Here is a 15,499-nt window from a genome sequence, read left to right on the forward strand (position 1 = left end):
TATAATGAGGTCCGTAAATCCTATATTTCTACCTAGGGTAATGTATTTTTTCATCACACTTGCTCGGAAAAGATGTATTTACACGTAGGGCTTGCGGGCGGGAAATTGAATTTTTCGCCCTAGGGCGGAAATAGTACATTGTGTATTAAGGGCGGGAAATAAGAAATTACGAACGAGTGTCAATTTTAAGCCCGACGCGAAGCGAGGGCTTAAAATGTTCACGAGTTCGGAATTTCTTTACCGCCCGTGGCACACACAATGTTTTTCATCACACTTGTAAGGAAAAAAAGGAGAATTAATAAAAACAAACTTCTGTATAAAACACTTTTCCGCCCTAGGGCGAAAATTTCAATTTCCCGCCCGCAAGCCCTACGTGTAAATAAGTGTTTTTCATCACACTTGCTCGGAAAAGATTTTTTTCGCCCTAGGGCGGAAAAGTGTTTTATACAGAAGTTTGTTTTTATTAATTCTCCTTTTTTTCCTTACAAGTGTGATGAAAAACATTGTGTATTAAGGGCGGGAAATAAGAAATTCCGAACTCGTGAACATTTTAAGCCCTCGCTTCGCGTCGGGCTTAAAATTGACACTCGTTCGTAATTTCTTATTTCCCGCCCTTAATACACAATGTACTATTTCATCACACTTGCTAGGCGATGCGGTCCGTAAATCCTTAATTTCACCTTGGAGGTGTAATGTACGTCCGAAATTAGGCAGAAGTTTTATTTTTTCCTTCTTTTTCCTCACAAGTGTGATGAAAAACATCGTGTGTGCCACGGGCGGTACAGGAATTACGAACTCGTGTTAATTAAACCCTCGCCTTCAGCTTCGGGCTTCAATTCACACCCCTACGTAACTTCTTATTTTTACACTATTCCGTACAGTAATGCTTAATTCTATGAACCTTATTTTCTTTCTTTCGTTTTCTTATTATCACTTACCTGTTTCCAGTACTTTATCATAGTGACCCACGGCTATTTCGAAAACCGAGCTTACGGCCTCTTTGGAGCACGTGCCCCAGTCAACCTGTGAGGACGACCGGTCGACCGCCACCAGTATTGACTGCAAATCGTGGTGCTGAAGCGCTGAAACATTTATCAACATTTAACTCTTACTGTACCAATGGAGTTGTGGCGTCTCCTCTAGCTACGTCGTGCCATGATAATCTAACAGATGGCGTTAGGGAGCTAGAACGCAATTAGTAAGAGACCTACATCGCGCTTACGGAGTTTTAAATATCAGTTGCTATATATAATTTCCGACCAACTCTCAGTGGACTTCGGTCCCCAGGCATAACACCCGCCTGAGAGAGTACTCTCTATTCCCTCTCTACCTTCTACAGAGTTTTTCGGAACTTATGTACGAAATATCATTTGATATTTACCAGTCGCTTTTCGGTGATGGAAAACGTTGTTGATAATTTGTATAGTACAAGCCACCCGCCCCGGCTTCGCACGGGTTACACAAAACCTTAACAAATTATAGAACTAAACCTTCCCCGAGAGTCACTCTATTGATAGGTGAAAACCGCATGAAAATCCGTTCAGTAGTTTTCGAGTTTATCGCAAACATACAAACACACAAACATACAGACGCGGCGGGGGACTTTGTTTTATAAGGCGTAGGCATGTAGTGATATAGCTTACATACTCGTAGTAATGTTTCTGCTTAACTCAAATTAAAATATTTATCATACAAAAAAACTGGCCAAGTGCGAGTCGGACTCGCGCACGAAGGGTTCCGTACCATTACGCAAAAAACGACAAAAAAAAAGTCGCGTTTGTTGTATGGGAGCCCCACTTAAATATTTATTATATTCTGTTTTTATTATTTGTTGTTATAGCGGCAACAGAAATACATTATCTGTGAATATTTCAACTGTCCAGCTCACGGTTAATGAGATACAGGCTGGTTACAGACAGAGAGACGAACAGTGGAATCTTAGTGATAGGGTCTCTTTTTTACCCTTTGGGTACGGAACCCTAATTATTGGGTCTTATTATTTTGGAACTTACAATTTAAATCGCTTCGAAGGAGCAGCGTCAGATGGTACATTTCTATACACACTGAAGGATCGCTCGGGAATTGTGGAGTGTACTTTTCTAAAAGAAAAAATAAAAATACATACGTTTGAACTCACATTTATAGACGGGCCTATCGCGAATTTATTTTATTACCTTTATTTACCGACGTTTCGACACAGGTTTCACTGGTCGTGGTCGCGGCTAACTGATGTCCCAGCAAATGTTAAAACAGATATATATTTGTGCAACTCACCCGACGAAAAATGTATGAAAAAATTTGGGGTACACGTCACATTTTCAAACCACCCACTACACATAATGTCGTGTGTGTGTGTGTGTGTGTGTGTGTTTTTCCTCCCGCGGACGCTCCGGCTGTGGAATGAGCTCCCTTCCGAGGTTTTCCCGAGGGCCTACAGTATGGGGTTCTTCAAAAAAGGAGTGTACAGGTTTTTAAAAGGTCGGCAACGCGCATGTAACACCTCTGGAGTTGCAGGCGTCCATAGGCTACGGTGACTGCTTACCATCAAGCGGGCCGTATGCTTGTTTGCCACCGATGTGGTATATTTAAAAAAAGAGTCGGTAAATAAAGGTAATAAAATTCGCGATAGACCCGTCTATAAATGTGAGTTAATATGTGTTCGAGTTAATATACGTTCACGGACAAGTACATATTTAAGACTGTTTCTACATACAGTGTAAACTATATATAGCGTCACTCAAGGGACCGGACACTTGTTGAAGTTATAGAGAAGTTAAATCGTAGCGATATATAAGTAAAGAAAAAGTGGTAACGCCATACATCAGTTTTCTCACTAAAACGCGTGGTATTTTGTAGTCGACATCTAGCGTCAAGTAGCGGAACTTATCAGTACTGCTATTTGACAATAGATGTAGCGTCGTCAACAATTTTCAGCTAATATTATAACAGGATTAACCGGAACTCTATTTTCAACTCCTTCTGCTTTTAATATTAGTTGTAAATTGTTTTAGCAGTACATTTTTCGTCAGTAGCGACACTTGTGACATCTGGTGTCAAGTAGCGGTACTGATAGTTCCACTACTTGACGTTAGATGTCGACTACGAAATAACTCGCGTTTTGGTAAGAAAACTGATGTATGGAGTTAGCACTCTTTCTTTACTTATACTCTATGGTTTATACATAACATACAGTGTAAACTATATAGCGACGCTCAAGGGACCGGACACTTTTTGAAGTTTTAGAGAGTTTCCGTTAGAGAGAAATTAATACATATTAAAGTAGCCAATGATACAGACCCGCTTTGTTCAGGACGTCCCGCAAAAGTTCCGAGTTTTCCCGCTCTAGCGCCGTTTGCCGGAGCGCTAGTAGCTTCTGTCTCAACCAAGCCAGAGTCTCGACCCCGCTAAGGTCTCTGCAATAAGTAGTTAAGATTTCAGACCAGACACAATTTAAAAAACTGGACAAGTGCGAGTTGGACTCGTCCACCGAGGGTTCCGTACTTTTTAGTATTTGTTGTTATAGCGGCAACAGAAATACATCATCTGTGAAAATTTCAACTGTCTAGCTATCACGGTTCGTGAGATACAGCCTGGTGACAGACGGACGGAAGGACGGACAGCGGAGTCTTAGGGTCCCGTTTTACCCTTTGGGTACGGAACCCTAAAAACCGGACAGGTGCGAGTCGGACGCGTCCACCGAGGGTTCCGTACAAATTTAACATATTTTATTTCACAAATTATTAGTTTTGAGTTTTTTTTCTGTATTTGTAGTGTAAGACGATATTACTTGCCAAAGTTCATAGTTCTAGGTCAACGGGAACAACCCTATACATTTTGATTCCCTTGAGAGTGTCGAAATATACGTTTTTTGCAGCATAAACGGCCGCATCTATTTTTCACATACGCTCTCACTTCTGAGGTAAAAGTTGTATATACAACACGAGATCAAAGTTATTTACTTCTCGTGCGCTTGTGAGTACCTTTACTACGCTCAAGATTCTAAATTAGATTCACTCGCTAGCTAGACAGTTGAAATTTACACAGATGATGTATGTCTGTTGCCGCTATAACATCAAATACTAAAAAGTAGGAACCCTCGGTGGGCGAGTCCGACTCGCACTTGTCCAGTTTTTTTCACTTTTATTGTTTTTAAAATATCTCTTTACTCACTCTACGTACCTCTCGACGCATTGCAGCGCTACGTTCGGTATGCCCATCTCGTTCGCTCGCATGCACCATCTCAACTCGTGCGAGCGGGACAGCTTGCTAGTCTTGTCATCTCGTTCGCTAAGATGAATCGAGTTGTAATATGATGATCTGTAAGGAAAATCTCGGTATTATTATTAACCGGCGGCCCAAATAGTTTTACGTACATATATTATAGAGATATTATAGGTCTGTTATTTCCTCAACCGTGCGTTGTAGGACAAAAATAATCCTATTTTCGTCCCCCTTTAAAACCCCCATTTAATAATGAAGCGACACAAAAGAGAAAAAAATAATAACGCGTTGCACTCCGGGAGAAGTGAAAACTCAACGACATTGTAACTCAAAATATTAATAACAGCGCCATCTAGTGCAAATAGTCTGCAGCACTATGTATAATTGAGGTTAACGCCATCTAGCGTTATTTCGTCGCATTACTTGAAACCCCTAAGCACATCACTGTGAATACTACAGTTATATTAATACCAGTTTGAGGGGAAACTCACTAGATGGCATTTAAATCAAACACAATGACATTGTCCGTCACACGTGACGTCACGCAAGCGCCCTGCGCCGCCTAAACGAAACAGCAGGCTCAGGCATACATTTTCGCCGCGCGGTAGCAACTTAGCAAGAGAGGGTTACGCCTTACGCTGTCTCGAGTTTAACATTTTTTCCCCACCTCAAAAAGTGCACAGCGCCGCTAAAGAAGTTTTCACTTCAGAAAACTACAAGTTTAAAGTATTATTTTTGGTGACTCGTAGAAAAAGTATTGTAAACAATAGTGATATAATCAAGCTTTTCAATCTCGTACCTACTAAGGCCACTCAGCACGCTTCGTGGCCTTAACAAGGTACTCGACTGAAAAGATCTCCATTATATCACGATTGTATAGAATACTATTGTAGTTTCATTCGCTATTAATCGACTGTATAAATATTATAGCACAATTTTACACAGATCGGCCTAGTACTAGTCCCACAGTAACTTCAGTAAAGCTTGTGTTGTGGGCACTAGACGACGATATATACACCGTGTTTTTTATTTATTTCCGTTAATTTCAACGGTGCATTCTTGAGCTTAAATCAAGTAACTTTCTCAAAGACACCGATATTCTAAAAAATTAATTTCGGAGATAATCAATCATTTATTTTTTTCCTATAAGGCCTCTACAAGCGTGTACACTTGCCTTAGGGCCGGTTTACATATTGAATAGTGTTAAGAATGAGTTCATACATTTGCTACTAAACTTAAGTACTATCTCGGTCGATCGATGTTCGAAATGACATTGATATGTCACAGATTTCAATTGTTTGGTTGAGTTAAATGTAATGCCCATGTTACAACAACGCTACATGCTACATTTAATTACATTTTAAACTTAATTTTTTATTAAAAAAAGCAAGAAAATATATATATTTTTTAATTTAACTATGCCATTTAGTTCTCTTAGGGCCACTTGCACCATTCCACTAACTTAGGGTTAACCGGTTAAAGCTGGAGTTACCATGGTTACCAGTACAATTTGACACTCGGTTAACGGTTTAACCGGTTAACCCGGGGTTAGTGGGATGGTGCAAGTGGGCCTTAAGCGTACTTATCCATAACCCGAAGTTAACGGAATTCAATAAAAACACGGTACTTATATAAGGTAACATAGGTATACATCTAATACCTTTAAACGAGCAATTCTAGTTTATTTATATTGGAATCTCGGAAACGGCTCTAACGATTTCGATGACATTTGTTATATGGGGGTTTTCGGGGGCGATAAATCGATCTTGCTAGGTCTTATCTCTGGGAAAACGCGCATTTTTGAGTTTTTATATGTTTTCCGAGCAAAGCTCCGTCTTCCAGATATTAAACACTTATATACATAGAAAATATCCATAATTCAGGAACAAATTGACTTGTGTCAGGCGTGGCTCACTCCGCCATTTCATCGCTTTGCTACAGGTAGCTAAAAGTACATCCGTTCCACACCAATTTTGGTGGCGAGCCATAAGCCGCGCGTGGCGCTGTCGCCACCTAGCGGCCATATCTGTCCTGATCGTAACAGACGCGTTTTGGTAGAGAGTGAGTCTTCTGTACCTAGTACTATTATTTATTCTGTGCTTGTGTGTGAATTAGTTTACCTGATCATGAGTCTGGCCGCACATTCTGCGAGGCAGTCTGAGGTCTTGAAGAGTTGTGAGGGCATAGTTTCGGTAGGGTCGTGTTGCCATGACAACGCCTCTGTTATCTGTTAGAATAAAACAATCACTTCCATATACAAAAACCGATAACGATTTCGATGTAATTTGCTATATGGGGGTTTTCGGGAGAGAAAAAAAACGGGCAAGTGCGAGTCGGACTCGCGCACGAAGGGTTCCGTACCATAATGCAAAAAACGGCAAAAAAAAACGGTCACCCATCCAAGTACTGACCGCGCCCGACGCGACGTTGCTTAACTTCGGTCAAAAATCACGTTTGTTGTATGGGAGCCCCACTTAAATCATTATTTTATTCTGTTTTTAGTATTTGTTGTTATATCGGCAACAGAAATACATCATCTGTGAAAATTTCAACTGTCTAGCTATCACGGTTCGTGAGATACAGCCTGGTAACAGACGGACGGACGGACGGACGGACGGAAGGACGGACGGAAGGACGGACGGACGGACGGACGGACAGCGGAGTCTTAGTAATAGGGTCGCGTTTTACCCTTTGGGTACGGAACCCTAAAAAACGACTTGGCTAGGTCTTATCAGGGCCGTCTTAAACTATGCCGGGGCCCTTGGACACATAAGAATTTCCCTTTTGGAAAGTAAAGAAAGCGACTTAAACTAACGTTTTTCTACTATGATCTTCTGTTTATTATGAGTAATCAAATATACTGTTACTGTCTGTCCTTCGAGGGCCCCCGAGGATGGGGGCCCTGGGCACGGGCCCCGTGTGCCCGCATGGTAAAGACGGTACTGGGTCTTATTTCTGGGAAAACGCGGAGTTGTTATATGTTTTTCGAGCAAAGCTCGGTCTCCCAGATATTAAGAGTAATGTACTCATCCTCCTCGCGTTGTCCCGGCATTTTGCCACGGCTCATGGGAGCCTGGGGTCCGCTTGGCAACTAATCCCGAGAACTGGCGTAGGCACTAGTTTTTGCGAAAGCGACTGCCATCTGACCTTCCAACCCAGAGGAGAAACTAGGCCTTATTGGGATTAGTCCGGTTTCCTCACGATGTTTTCCTTCAACGAAGAGCGACCAGTAAATATCAAATATATATAAGTTCCGAAAAACTCATTGGCACGAGCCGGGGTTCGAACCCGCAGCCTCCGGATTGAAAGTCGCACGCTCTTACCGCTAGGCCACCAGCGCATTAAGAGTAATGTACTCACGGCGGATATTTCGAAGTGCCTCCGCGGCCACTGGTCAGCTTTTCGCAGCCAACGCCAAGAGTTGACAGATCGTTGTTTAAACGCGGCGGCCATCTTGTCAAACCAGCTCCCCGCGTTTTCTGGCACTGGAACGTTTTTACAAACAAAATAGTACTATCGCCCGCACTGTTAACTGTACATCAGTGGACATTATGCCTTTCAAAAACTTCAACATTTATTCAGCAAATAGGCCACAAGGGCAGTTTTACATGTCAACATTGAATTTACATACAAGCAAAAATAATAACAATACATCAACAATTATAAATAAAATACAACTAACTGCAACTACCAATTCAAACAAACGTATGTATTACAATTGCTTAGAGATGTATATTGTCTCTTAATGTCGAATTACATAAAAAAAACTATAATTATAATATTAAAAAAAATACAGATACAAAAACACAAAAAATATTTATAATATTTAGAGGTGTAAATGTTTCTAAGTGTCAGAACTATAAGATTATATAGTTTATTAAATTATCCTTAGAGATGTATAGGGTCTCCAAGAGTCATAATCCTGTATAATTAACACATTCATTAAGAGAGAAGAAACATACGAGAGCAGAATAATGAGGCGTCTCACTGTAATTAAACTCTTTGTTTCTAAGTATAACAGCTCGTGTTAGCTTAAACAGACCAGGCGGCTTAGCACGGTCGCGTTTTTATCCCTTGTCACCATGCCTGTCACGTTCTAACAAGTATGTAAGTGCGAAAGGGACGCGTATAGTGATAGTCGATAAAAATGGAACCGTGCTGAGCCCGCAGTCTCCACAATTTTGTAATAAGGTCCACTTATGTACAGTTAGGAGTGTTGCTGTTTGTACTAGGGAGGCATATCTAAATGAGGTGTTTTCAATGAATAGGGGGTATTACTGCAATGTTCTGCCGCCAGAGTGCAGCACTAAGCTAGCTAGTAAACCATAGAGTAACTTATACGTACTGTGCCTTAAACTGTTTTTTGACAACTTTTCACAGACAATAAAATATGACATTGATGCATCAAGGCGGCGCCCCTACCACTATCCGTCACAATCTGCGGGTCTACCGCGGAGCAAGAAAATCGAAATTTCGTTATTTATCCTCTCTATCACTCTTGCATATTCGAGCGATAAAGAGGCAGATAACTAAATGTCGATTTTCGCGTGTCTCGGTAGGCCCTTGTTAACAAACCGCCTTGATGCATCAATGTCATATTTTATTGTCTGTGAAAACTTGTCGAAAAGCAGTTTAAGGCACAGTATGTATGTTACTCTATGGTTTACTAGAGCAGCTAGTGCTGCACTCTGGCGGCAGAACATTGCAGTAATACCATTAGAGTAGGTTTACCTTGATAGGAGTCCAGTAAGGTGTTGAAACCCCTCCTGTCGGTCCAGAGGGGGGGAAGGGTGCCTCTAACCGCTCTCCGTTGTTGCAGGGTAAGATCATCCCAATTCGATAGTTTCCCAAAAGCGTTTTTCAGGTCTGAAAGTCAAATGAAATGCTACCTACATTGTTTTTAATTAAGGTTGACATTCCATCGAAACTGAGTGTACATCCTAATGTACATTGGGCGGCACGAGGATATAGTTGAAACATAAATAAATAATGTGCCATTTTCAGATCATCTTCCTCGCGTTGTCCCGGCATTTTGCCACGGCTCATGGGAGCCTGGGGTCCGCTTGACAACTAATCCGATGATTTGACCTCGGCACTATCAAAGAGAATAGATAGTATAGAGGGGTCCTGTCATAGTAAATTTTGTAGTCACAGTAAATTTACTGCCATCTATCGACACACGACTAAAACTCAAAATGAATACGTATAAAATTATCAAAAAAATGAATATATATGGATAAATGATTTTCTTATTTTTATATCATTTTGACCCATGTTCATTCACTGATATCTATGTGTTAAAATTGTTAAATATGAAACGGTGTCGTCACGCCATCTAGCCGAGCATAGGCCAAAGGTGTGTGCGCCATCTATCCGAGAATAACTTTTTCTTGATTTCCGAGGCACGTTTTTTCCTTAGACTTTATTCATCTTATACGAAGTTACATAATTATGTCTTTGGCACTATCTATACTCTGTATCTTTAGGTATTTAAATAAAAGGAAACAAAATCTACCCTCGAATGGCTCCTTAAGCCAGTTGAGGGTAGATGAAAACATTACATGATCAAATAATGTAGGTTAAAGTCTGGTCGTTCAGTGACTGATCCAGGCGGTTTTGTATTTGGTCGGTTAACCAATAAATGTTATAACTACCCGAAAACGTACAAATTGTTTGTTTACTTTTATTTAAATACCTAAAGATACAGAGTATAAGCGACTAAGCGACTGCCATCCGACCTTCCAACCCAGAGGGGAAACTAGGCCTTGGGATTAGTCCGGGTTCCTCGCGATGTTTTCCTTCACCGAAAACCGATTGGTAAATATCTAATGAGCCACTTTCAGATCATGAGGAATGAAAAACGTTTACCTTCAATGGAAAATGTTGATGCATCATTCATAACCACATCTTGGATGTCCTCTGGTTGTCTGTAAATAAAAATATAAATTGTATTTACACAGTGAACATAATTTATTTATTTTATTTTTGTTTTTTAAGGTTAATAGTTACATTTAAGGTAGGGAGGTACGGGTAAATAACCAGTCAAATTATATATTTTGCTTCAAATTAATATTGTTTACAATTTATTATTATTTTTTGTATGTCTTTCCACATCTCGGGAGTCGGGACCATGGGGTCCCGGACCTTTCGGAAGCATGCGTGGCCGAAGCCAACAGCACAGATGCCCTTTAAGGCAAGTTTGATGTTTTGTACTTGTAATACACCAGCTAGAACCCATTAACGGGTATTATTATTTTTTACTAACCCTAGTAGGAACATGGCGTCTCCCAAACACCTCATGGCGACCTCTTCATACAAAAGTCTCGTCAGGGCAGCGCCTTCTGAGCCAGATGTAAGCGCCCGGAGCCTCTCCACAGGGGCCAGAAGGCTGAAATAAAAATATGCATTAAGTCATTAGCAAAAAACTTTAAAAATAAATAGGTTTCCCTCGGAAAATGTAGTATGTCGAAAATCATCCACTTTTTAACCTTTTGAACGCTAATGACCGATATATCCGCACCGCAGGTTCAACGCCAAAGACTGATTAATCGGTCACAGACCACAGAGCACCATAGACCTACATGCATATGCATAAAGTTCAATTTCAGTTTTGACACTTCGGCGACGTGGCGTCCGCGTGACAGCTTTTGTGTTTGACACGGCGTCGAAAATGTTAAATGAATTTGTCGAACCGATTTGTCAATTTAGTATAAAATTGGTAAAAAAGCACGATGATTGGATAGTAAATTGGCCAATCAATTGTCATATTACTAGAGTCTGTGCTGAAAGAGAAGACTCGTAGAATGTATTGGGCCCATAGAAGGTAGGATCCTATAGAAGTGGTATACGCGTGCCTCCGTGAGGGACAAAACATACGCAATGCGACGCTATGATTGTTCGAATTTATTTGTTGCCCACCATAATCCATACTAAATTTACGGTGGGGAATAAAAAAAATGCGAGACTGTGACAAGGACAAACAATAATAGCTCTTTCGCTGCTACTCCTACTGAAAGATACATAAGACTATCCTGTTCGGTCACTTCCCCTCACCCCTCATGCCAGATCCAGTTATATACTAGATTAATGGTAGGGCCCCATACATTCCACAACTCATCTCTTTCCGAACACACCCCAGGGGCCTACTCACCCCACTTTCCCCTCTAAAACTCTGCACACGTCTATATACATCGGCGTGAGGTCCGTGGGCTCTCTGCCCAGCAATGTGCCCAACAGTGGGACTAGTGTAGACGCCACATCGAATTTAGTGTTTGAGAGAACGGAGCGTAGAACTTCTGTGAGTAGGGAGCGAGCTGCATCGGTTGATGTCTGAAAAATATAAAAAACAATTTTAAAAATCATATAATATTGATTTATTTTATAATATCAAGCAACCATACAGAAATAAGTAAGCATAGAGTGCTCACTCCATACATCAGTGTTCTTACCAAAACGCTTATTGTTTTCGTAGTCGACATCTAGCGTCAAGTAGCGGATTTATCAGTACTGCTACTTGACAATAGATGTCGCGACGAACGTAAAGTCTAATGCTCAACAATTTTCAGCTAATATTATAACCGGATTAACCGGAACTCTATTTTCAACTCCTACTGCTTGTAATATTAGTTGTAAATTGTTTTAGCAATACATTTTTCGTCTGTCGCGACACACGTGACCTCTGGTGTCAAGTAGCGGTATTGCCGGTCTAGCCAAGGTGACAATCGCTTATGCTACGACAGCGAAACGCTTTGTGTCTCTCTATCATTCTACCATATTAGTGAGTGACAGTTGCGTTACGTTCGCTACGGAGCGTAAGCGATTTGCATGTCCACTACTTGACGCTAGATGTCTACGAAATATCCCGCGTTTTGGCAAGAAAACTGATGTATGGAGTTAGCAGTGTTAGCACTCTATCCTTTTTTATTTCTCCATGGTCAGAATAACAACAAAGAAAGTGTTTTTTTATTAAATATTAAGTATAAATTACCTTAGCGAAATCCAGCAGCGTTTGCAGCATACTATCGATTGATATTTGAACGTCAATCGCCGAATTGTTAGCGTCTGCAAACAAAATGTAATCATTGACTTATATATTACTTCGTAAAGAGGGGCCTAAGAATGGTGCCAGTTCAGCGGTGTCATTTTGGGTGTCACGCATGAATTCCAGCCAATCGTGCAGTCTAACGCAACTACAGTCCGACAAGAACTTGTAGAAAATTATTGAGGGCGCCACTTCCTACGTAACTGTCACATTTTTGACGTAAAATGCTTATGCCGTAAAATGCGTAACATGGCAACAATTTAGTATGAAATTTTTTTAGTACCATTTTATTTATTTTCTAGTTTTTCTACTTATTTTATGGCGCACTATAGTTGCGACCAGACGCGCGCGTGATTCGAACTCATCAACCAATCGCGTTGTAGGATTCCACCCAGGCCCACCAATCGAGAATGTTCGGTCGAAATTATATGAATGGGTCTATCTTTACTTTTGAAATCATTGAAGGTAATACTTTGGCTATAAAAATCTTCCTCTATTTGTGTGATGACACAGATATTTGTCACTGAATCATGGTTGTTTACTATGTATTCAAGTATTAATATATTATACATATCGTTGTCTAAGTACCCACAACACAAGCTTTCTTGAGCTTACTGTGGGGCTCAGTCAATTTGTGTAAAAATGTCCTATAATATTTATTTATTACATACTAGTCGCTTTATTTATGAGCTGTATACTAAATCGTCAAAATTTTTATTGAGCTTGTACCTGATCTGGCAGTACTGGGACTGCCTCGTGTGCGTGTCCGTCCCCTCGTCGCGCTGTAGCTCCCAAACGTGCCTTGGAACGTTTTGCTCAGCGTCAGTAATCTCGACCCTGGTTCGTCTCTGCACAAATAGTTATTTGTTTTATAAAAGGAAAGATATACAGGGTGGTTAAAAAATAATTGCATTCCCGTTGCCAGGGAGGTTTTGGGATTATACTGAGCAACTTTTACTATGGGACCAAGCCCGAACTCCGAAAAAAAAAATTGGCTTTTCATACATTTTGGCTAAAAATTTTTTCGCGATTTGGGGTTGGTCCCATAGTAAAAGTTGCTCAGTATAATCTCAAAACCTCCCTGGCAACGGGAATGCAGTTAAGTTTTAGCCACCCTGTATACAGCGTGACCTTAGCCGTTGGACAAACCCTGAAATCCCACGTAGGGTTACTTCTCAGAAACGCTCTAACGGTAATGTTTTTTTAATTAGCACAAAAGATAAAAAAATTAATTATCAAAAAAAAGTTATAACCAATAATTGACAACAAAAAGAAACATCCTGTATTAATCATTGGCAGTGCTTTTGACAATTTGTTTGAAAATGTGCGGCAATGATGACATTTGTCAAAAGTCAGAATCTTATTAATGTCACAAATAAAAACGATAATCAAAACGGTCGAAGAAGGTTTCATACTATTTATTACCTCAGGAGCTACTAACACATACAGGTTGCTCCAAAGTAAAAAAATCGTAATTTGTTAATTTCTTCGTAACCGCTACACCGATTGTAATGCTACTTTGTATACTGGTTCTAAATACCCTAATGCATATATACATTTCGGCTTTGTCCAATGGCTAGGGACATCCTGTATAACTTCGTATAAGATAAATAAAGTCTAAGAAAGAAACGTGCTTCCTGAAAATCAAGAAAAAAATATGCTTGAATAAATGGCGCCATACCATATTGTAGATGGCGACACCGTTTGAGATTTAACAATTGTAACACATGTCGAATTCAAAATTGTCAATTGTGAACATGGGTCAAAGTCAAATGGCGTTCTAAATGTTTTAATCGTGTCGAAAGATGGCAGTAAATTTACTGTGACTACAAAATTCAATATTATACGACTCTATACTAAATTCTCTTTGATAAAGGCAAAGCTGTTGTTTAACCCCTCGTGCTAATATTGATATTGGCGAAAGATCCCAAAACTGAACCACGAGCGTTGCGAGGGTTTCAAGGCACGGTTAAACAAACTTTGCTACCGAGTAAAACTCAAAAAAAAAACACCACACCAACATGCTAATACATGTACAGCAGCCATCAGATGGGTCTCAATTGTTTCCCATAAAGTTTTAAGTCATAACGTATTATTTGTCCGCATTTTCGTTAGTCATCATTTGGTTTTTCACAGAAACGCGTAACTTTTCAGGATTGCCATAAAACAAACCTAACCTAACCTATCTATAGGATAACCTTACGAAAATCCTGAAAAGTTAACGGTTTCAGATTTATGACTAATGATAATCTGACAATTATTACATTATGACTCTCAATAATTGTATCGATCAAAGGGATCCGCCATCAGATATATCCGAACGGTCAAGGTGCTCACAAATATCTGAACACGCCTCTATTGTCAGGGCGTTAGAGTGCGTGTTCAGATATTGTGAACACCTCGGCCGCTCCGATATATCTGATGGCGACTGTACATAGTTAGAAAGGGACAGACTCACCTGACTGGTAGCGGCTCCTCTCTCAGCCGTATCTCCTTGAACCCCTCCGCGCCCCGCACCCCGCCGAACAGCATGCCTAGTAATGCCGACACGCACACACACACGTCCGGCGGCTTGTCCGTGTGTGCGGGTAAGTATACGGCCAATAAGAAGCATTCTGCAAATCTGAAAATAAAATTAGTAGACGTAGCCATAGAGTAAGTAAGCATAGAAATGGTCACTCCATACATCAGTTTTGTTACCAAAACGCTTATTATTTTCGTTGTCGACATCTATACTCTGTATCTTTAGGTATTTAAATAAAAGTAAACAAACAATTGGTACATTTTCGGGTAGTTATAACATTTATTGGTTAACCGACCAAATACAAAACCACATGGATCTGTCACTGAACGACCAGACTTTAACCTATATTATTTGATCATGTAATGTTTTCATCTACCCTCAACTGGCTTAAAGAGCCATTTGAGGGTAGATTTTGTTTACTTTTATTTAAATACCTAAAGATACAGACTATAGTGTCAAGTAGCGGAATTATCAGTACTGCTACTTGACAATAGATGTCGCGAGAGTAATTGACGCGCGCGGCTACAGCCAAATATCAACGTTCGTGTATTCCGACAAGCTTCACGATGACGCCGCCCACGATAGGCCCAGTGTATGAACTATAGGGGGCAGCATAGGAGCCGACAGATATTTGGCGCGAAGCGTAAATGTTTCGTTTACGCTTCCGATGTAGCCTACAAGATGGCGGAACTTATGCACAAGGAAACGTACCG

At 40.4% G+C, this 15,499-nt stretch overlaps 1 protein-coding gene across 1 annotated transcript in view; it reads right to left on the reverse strand.

The window, feature by feature from the left end:
- The window catches only part of LOC134803535 (uncharacterized), a 51,334-nt gene that overhangs the window by 19,029 nt on the left and 16,806 nt on the right, over nt 1-15,499 (reverse strand). Inside the window, exons 14-26 of the mRNA XM_063776334.1 lie at nt 14,721-14,885; nt 12,992-13,110; nt 12,209-12,282; nt 11,372-11,550; nt 10,487-10,609; nt 10,090-10,148; nt 8,953-9,087; nt 7,582-7,706; nt 6,342-6,448; nt 4,171-4,317; nt 3,298-3,413; nt 2,013-2,099; nt 939-1,082 (exon numbers count right to left, since the gene is read on the reverse strand). Coding sequence (XP_063632404.1) covers nt 939-1,082; nt 2,013-2,099; nt 3,298-3,413; nt 4,171-4,317; nt 6,342-6,448; nt 7,582-7,706; nt 8,953-9,087; nt 10,090-10,148; nt 10,487-10,609; nt 11,372-11,550; nt 12,209-12,282; nt 12,992-13,110; nt 14,721-14,885 — 1,580 coding nt within the window. The remainder of the gene's footprint in view (nt 1-938; nt 1,083-2,012; nt 2,100-3,297; nt 3,414-4,170; nt 4,318-6,341; nt 6,449-7,581; nt 7,707-8,952; nt 9,088-10,089; nt 10,149-10,486; nt 10,610-11,371; nt 11,551-12,208; nt 12,283-12,991; nt 13,111-14,720; nt 14,886-15,499) is intronic.

The sequence above is a fragment of the Cydia splendana genome, chromosome 26 (genome assembly GCF_910591565.1).
Source record: "Cydia splendana chromosome 26, ilCydSple1.2, whole genome shotgun sequence".
Lineage (NCBI taxonomy): Eukaryota > Metazoa > Arthropoda > Insecta > Lepidoptera > Tortricidae > Cydia > Cydia splendana.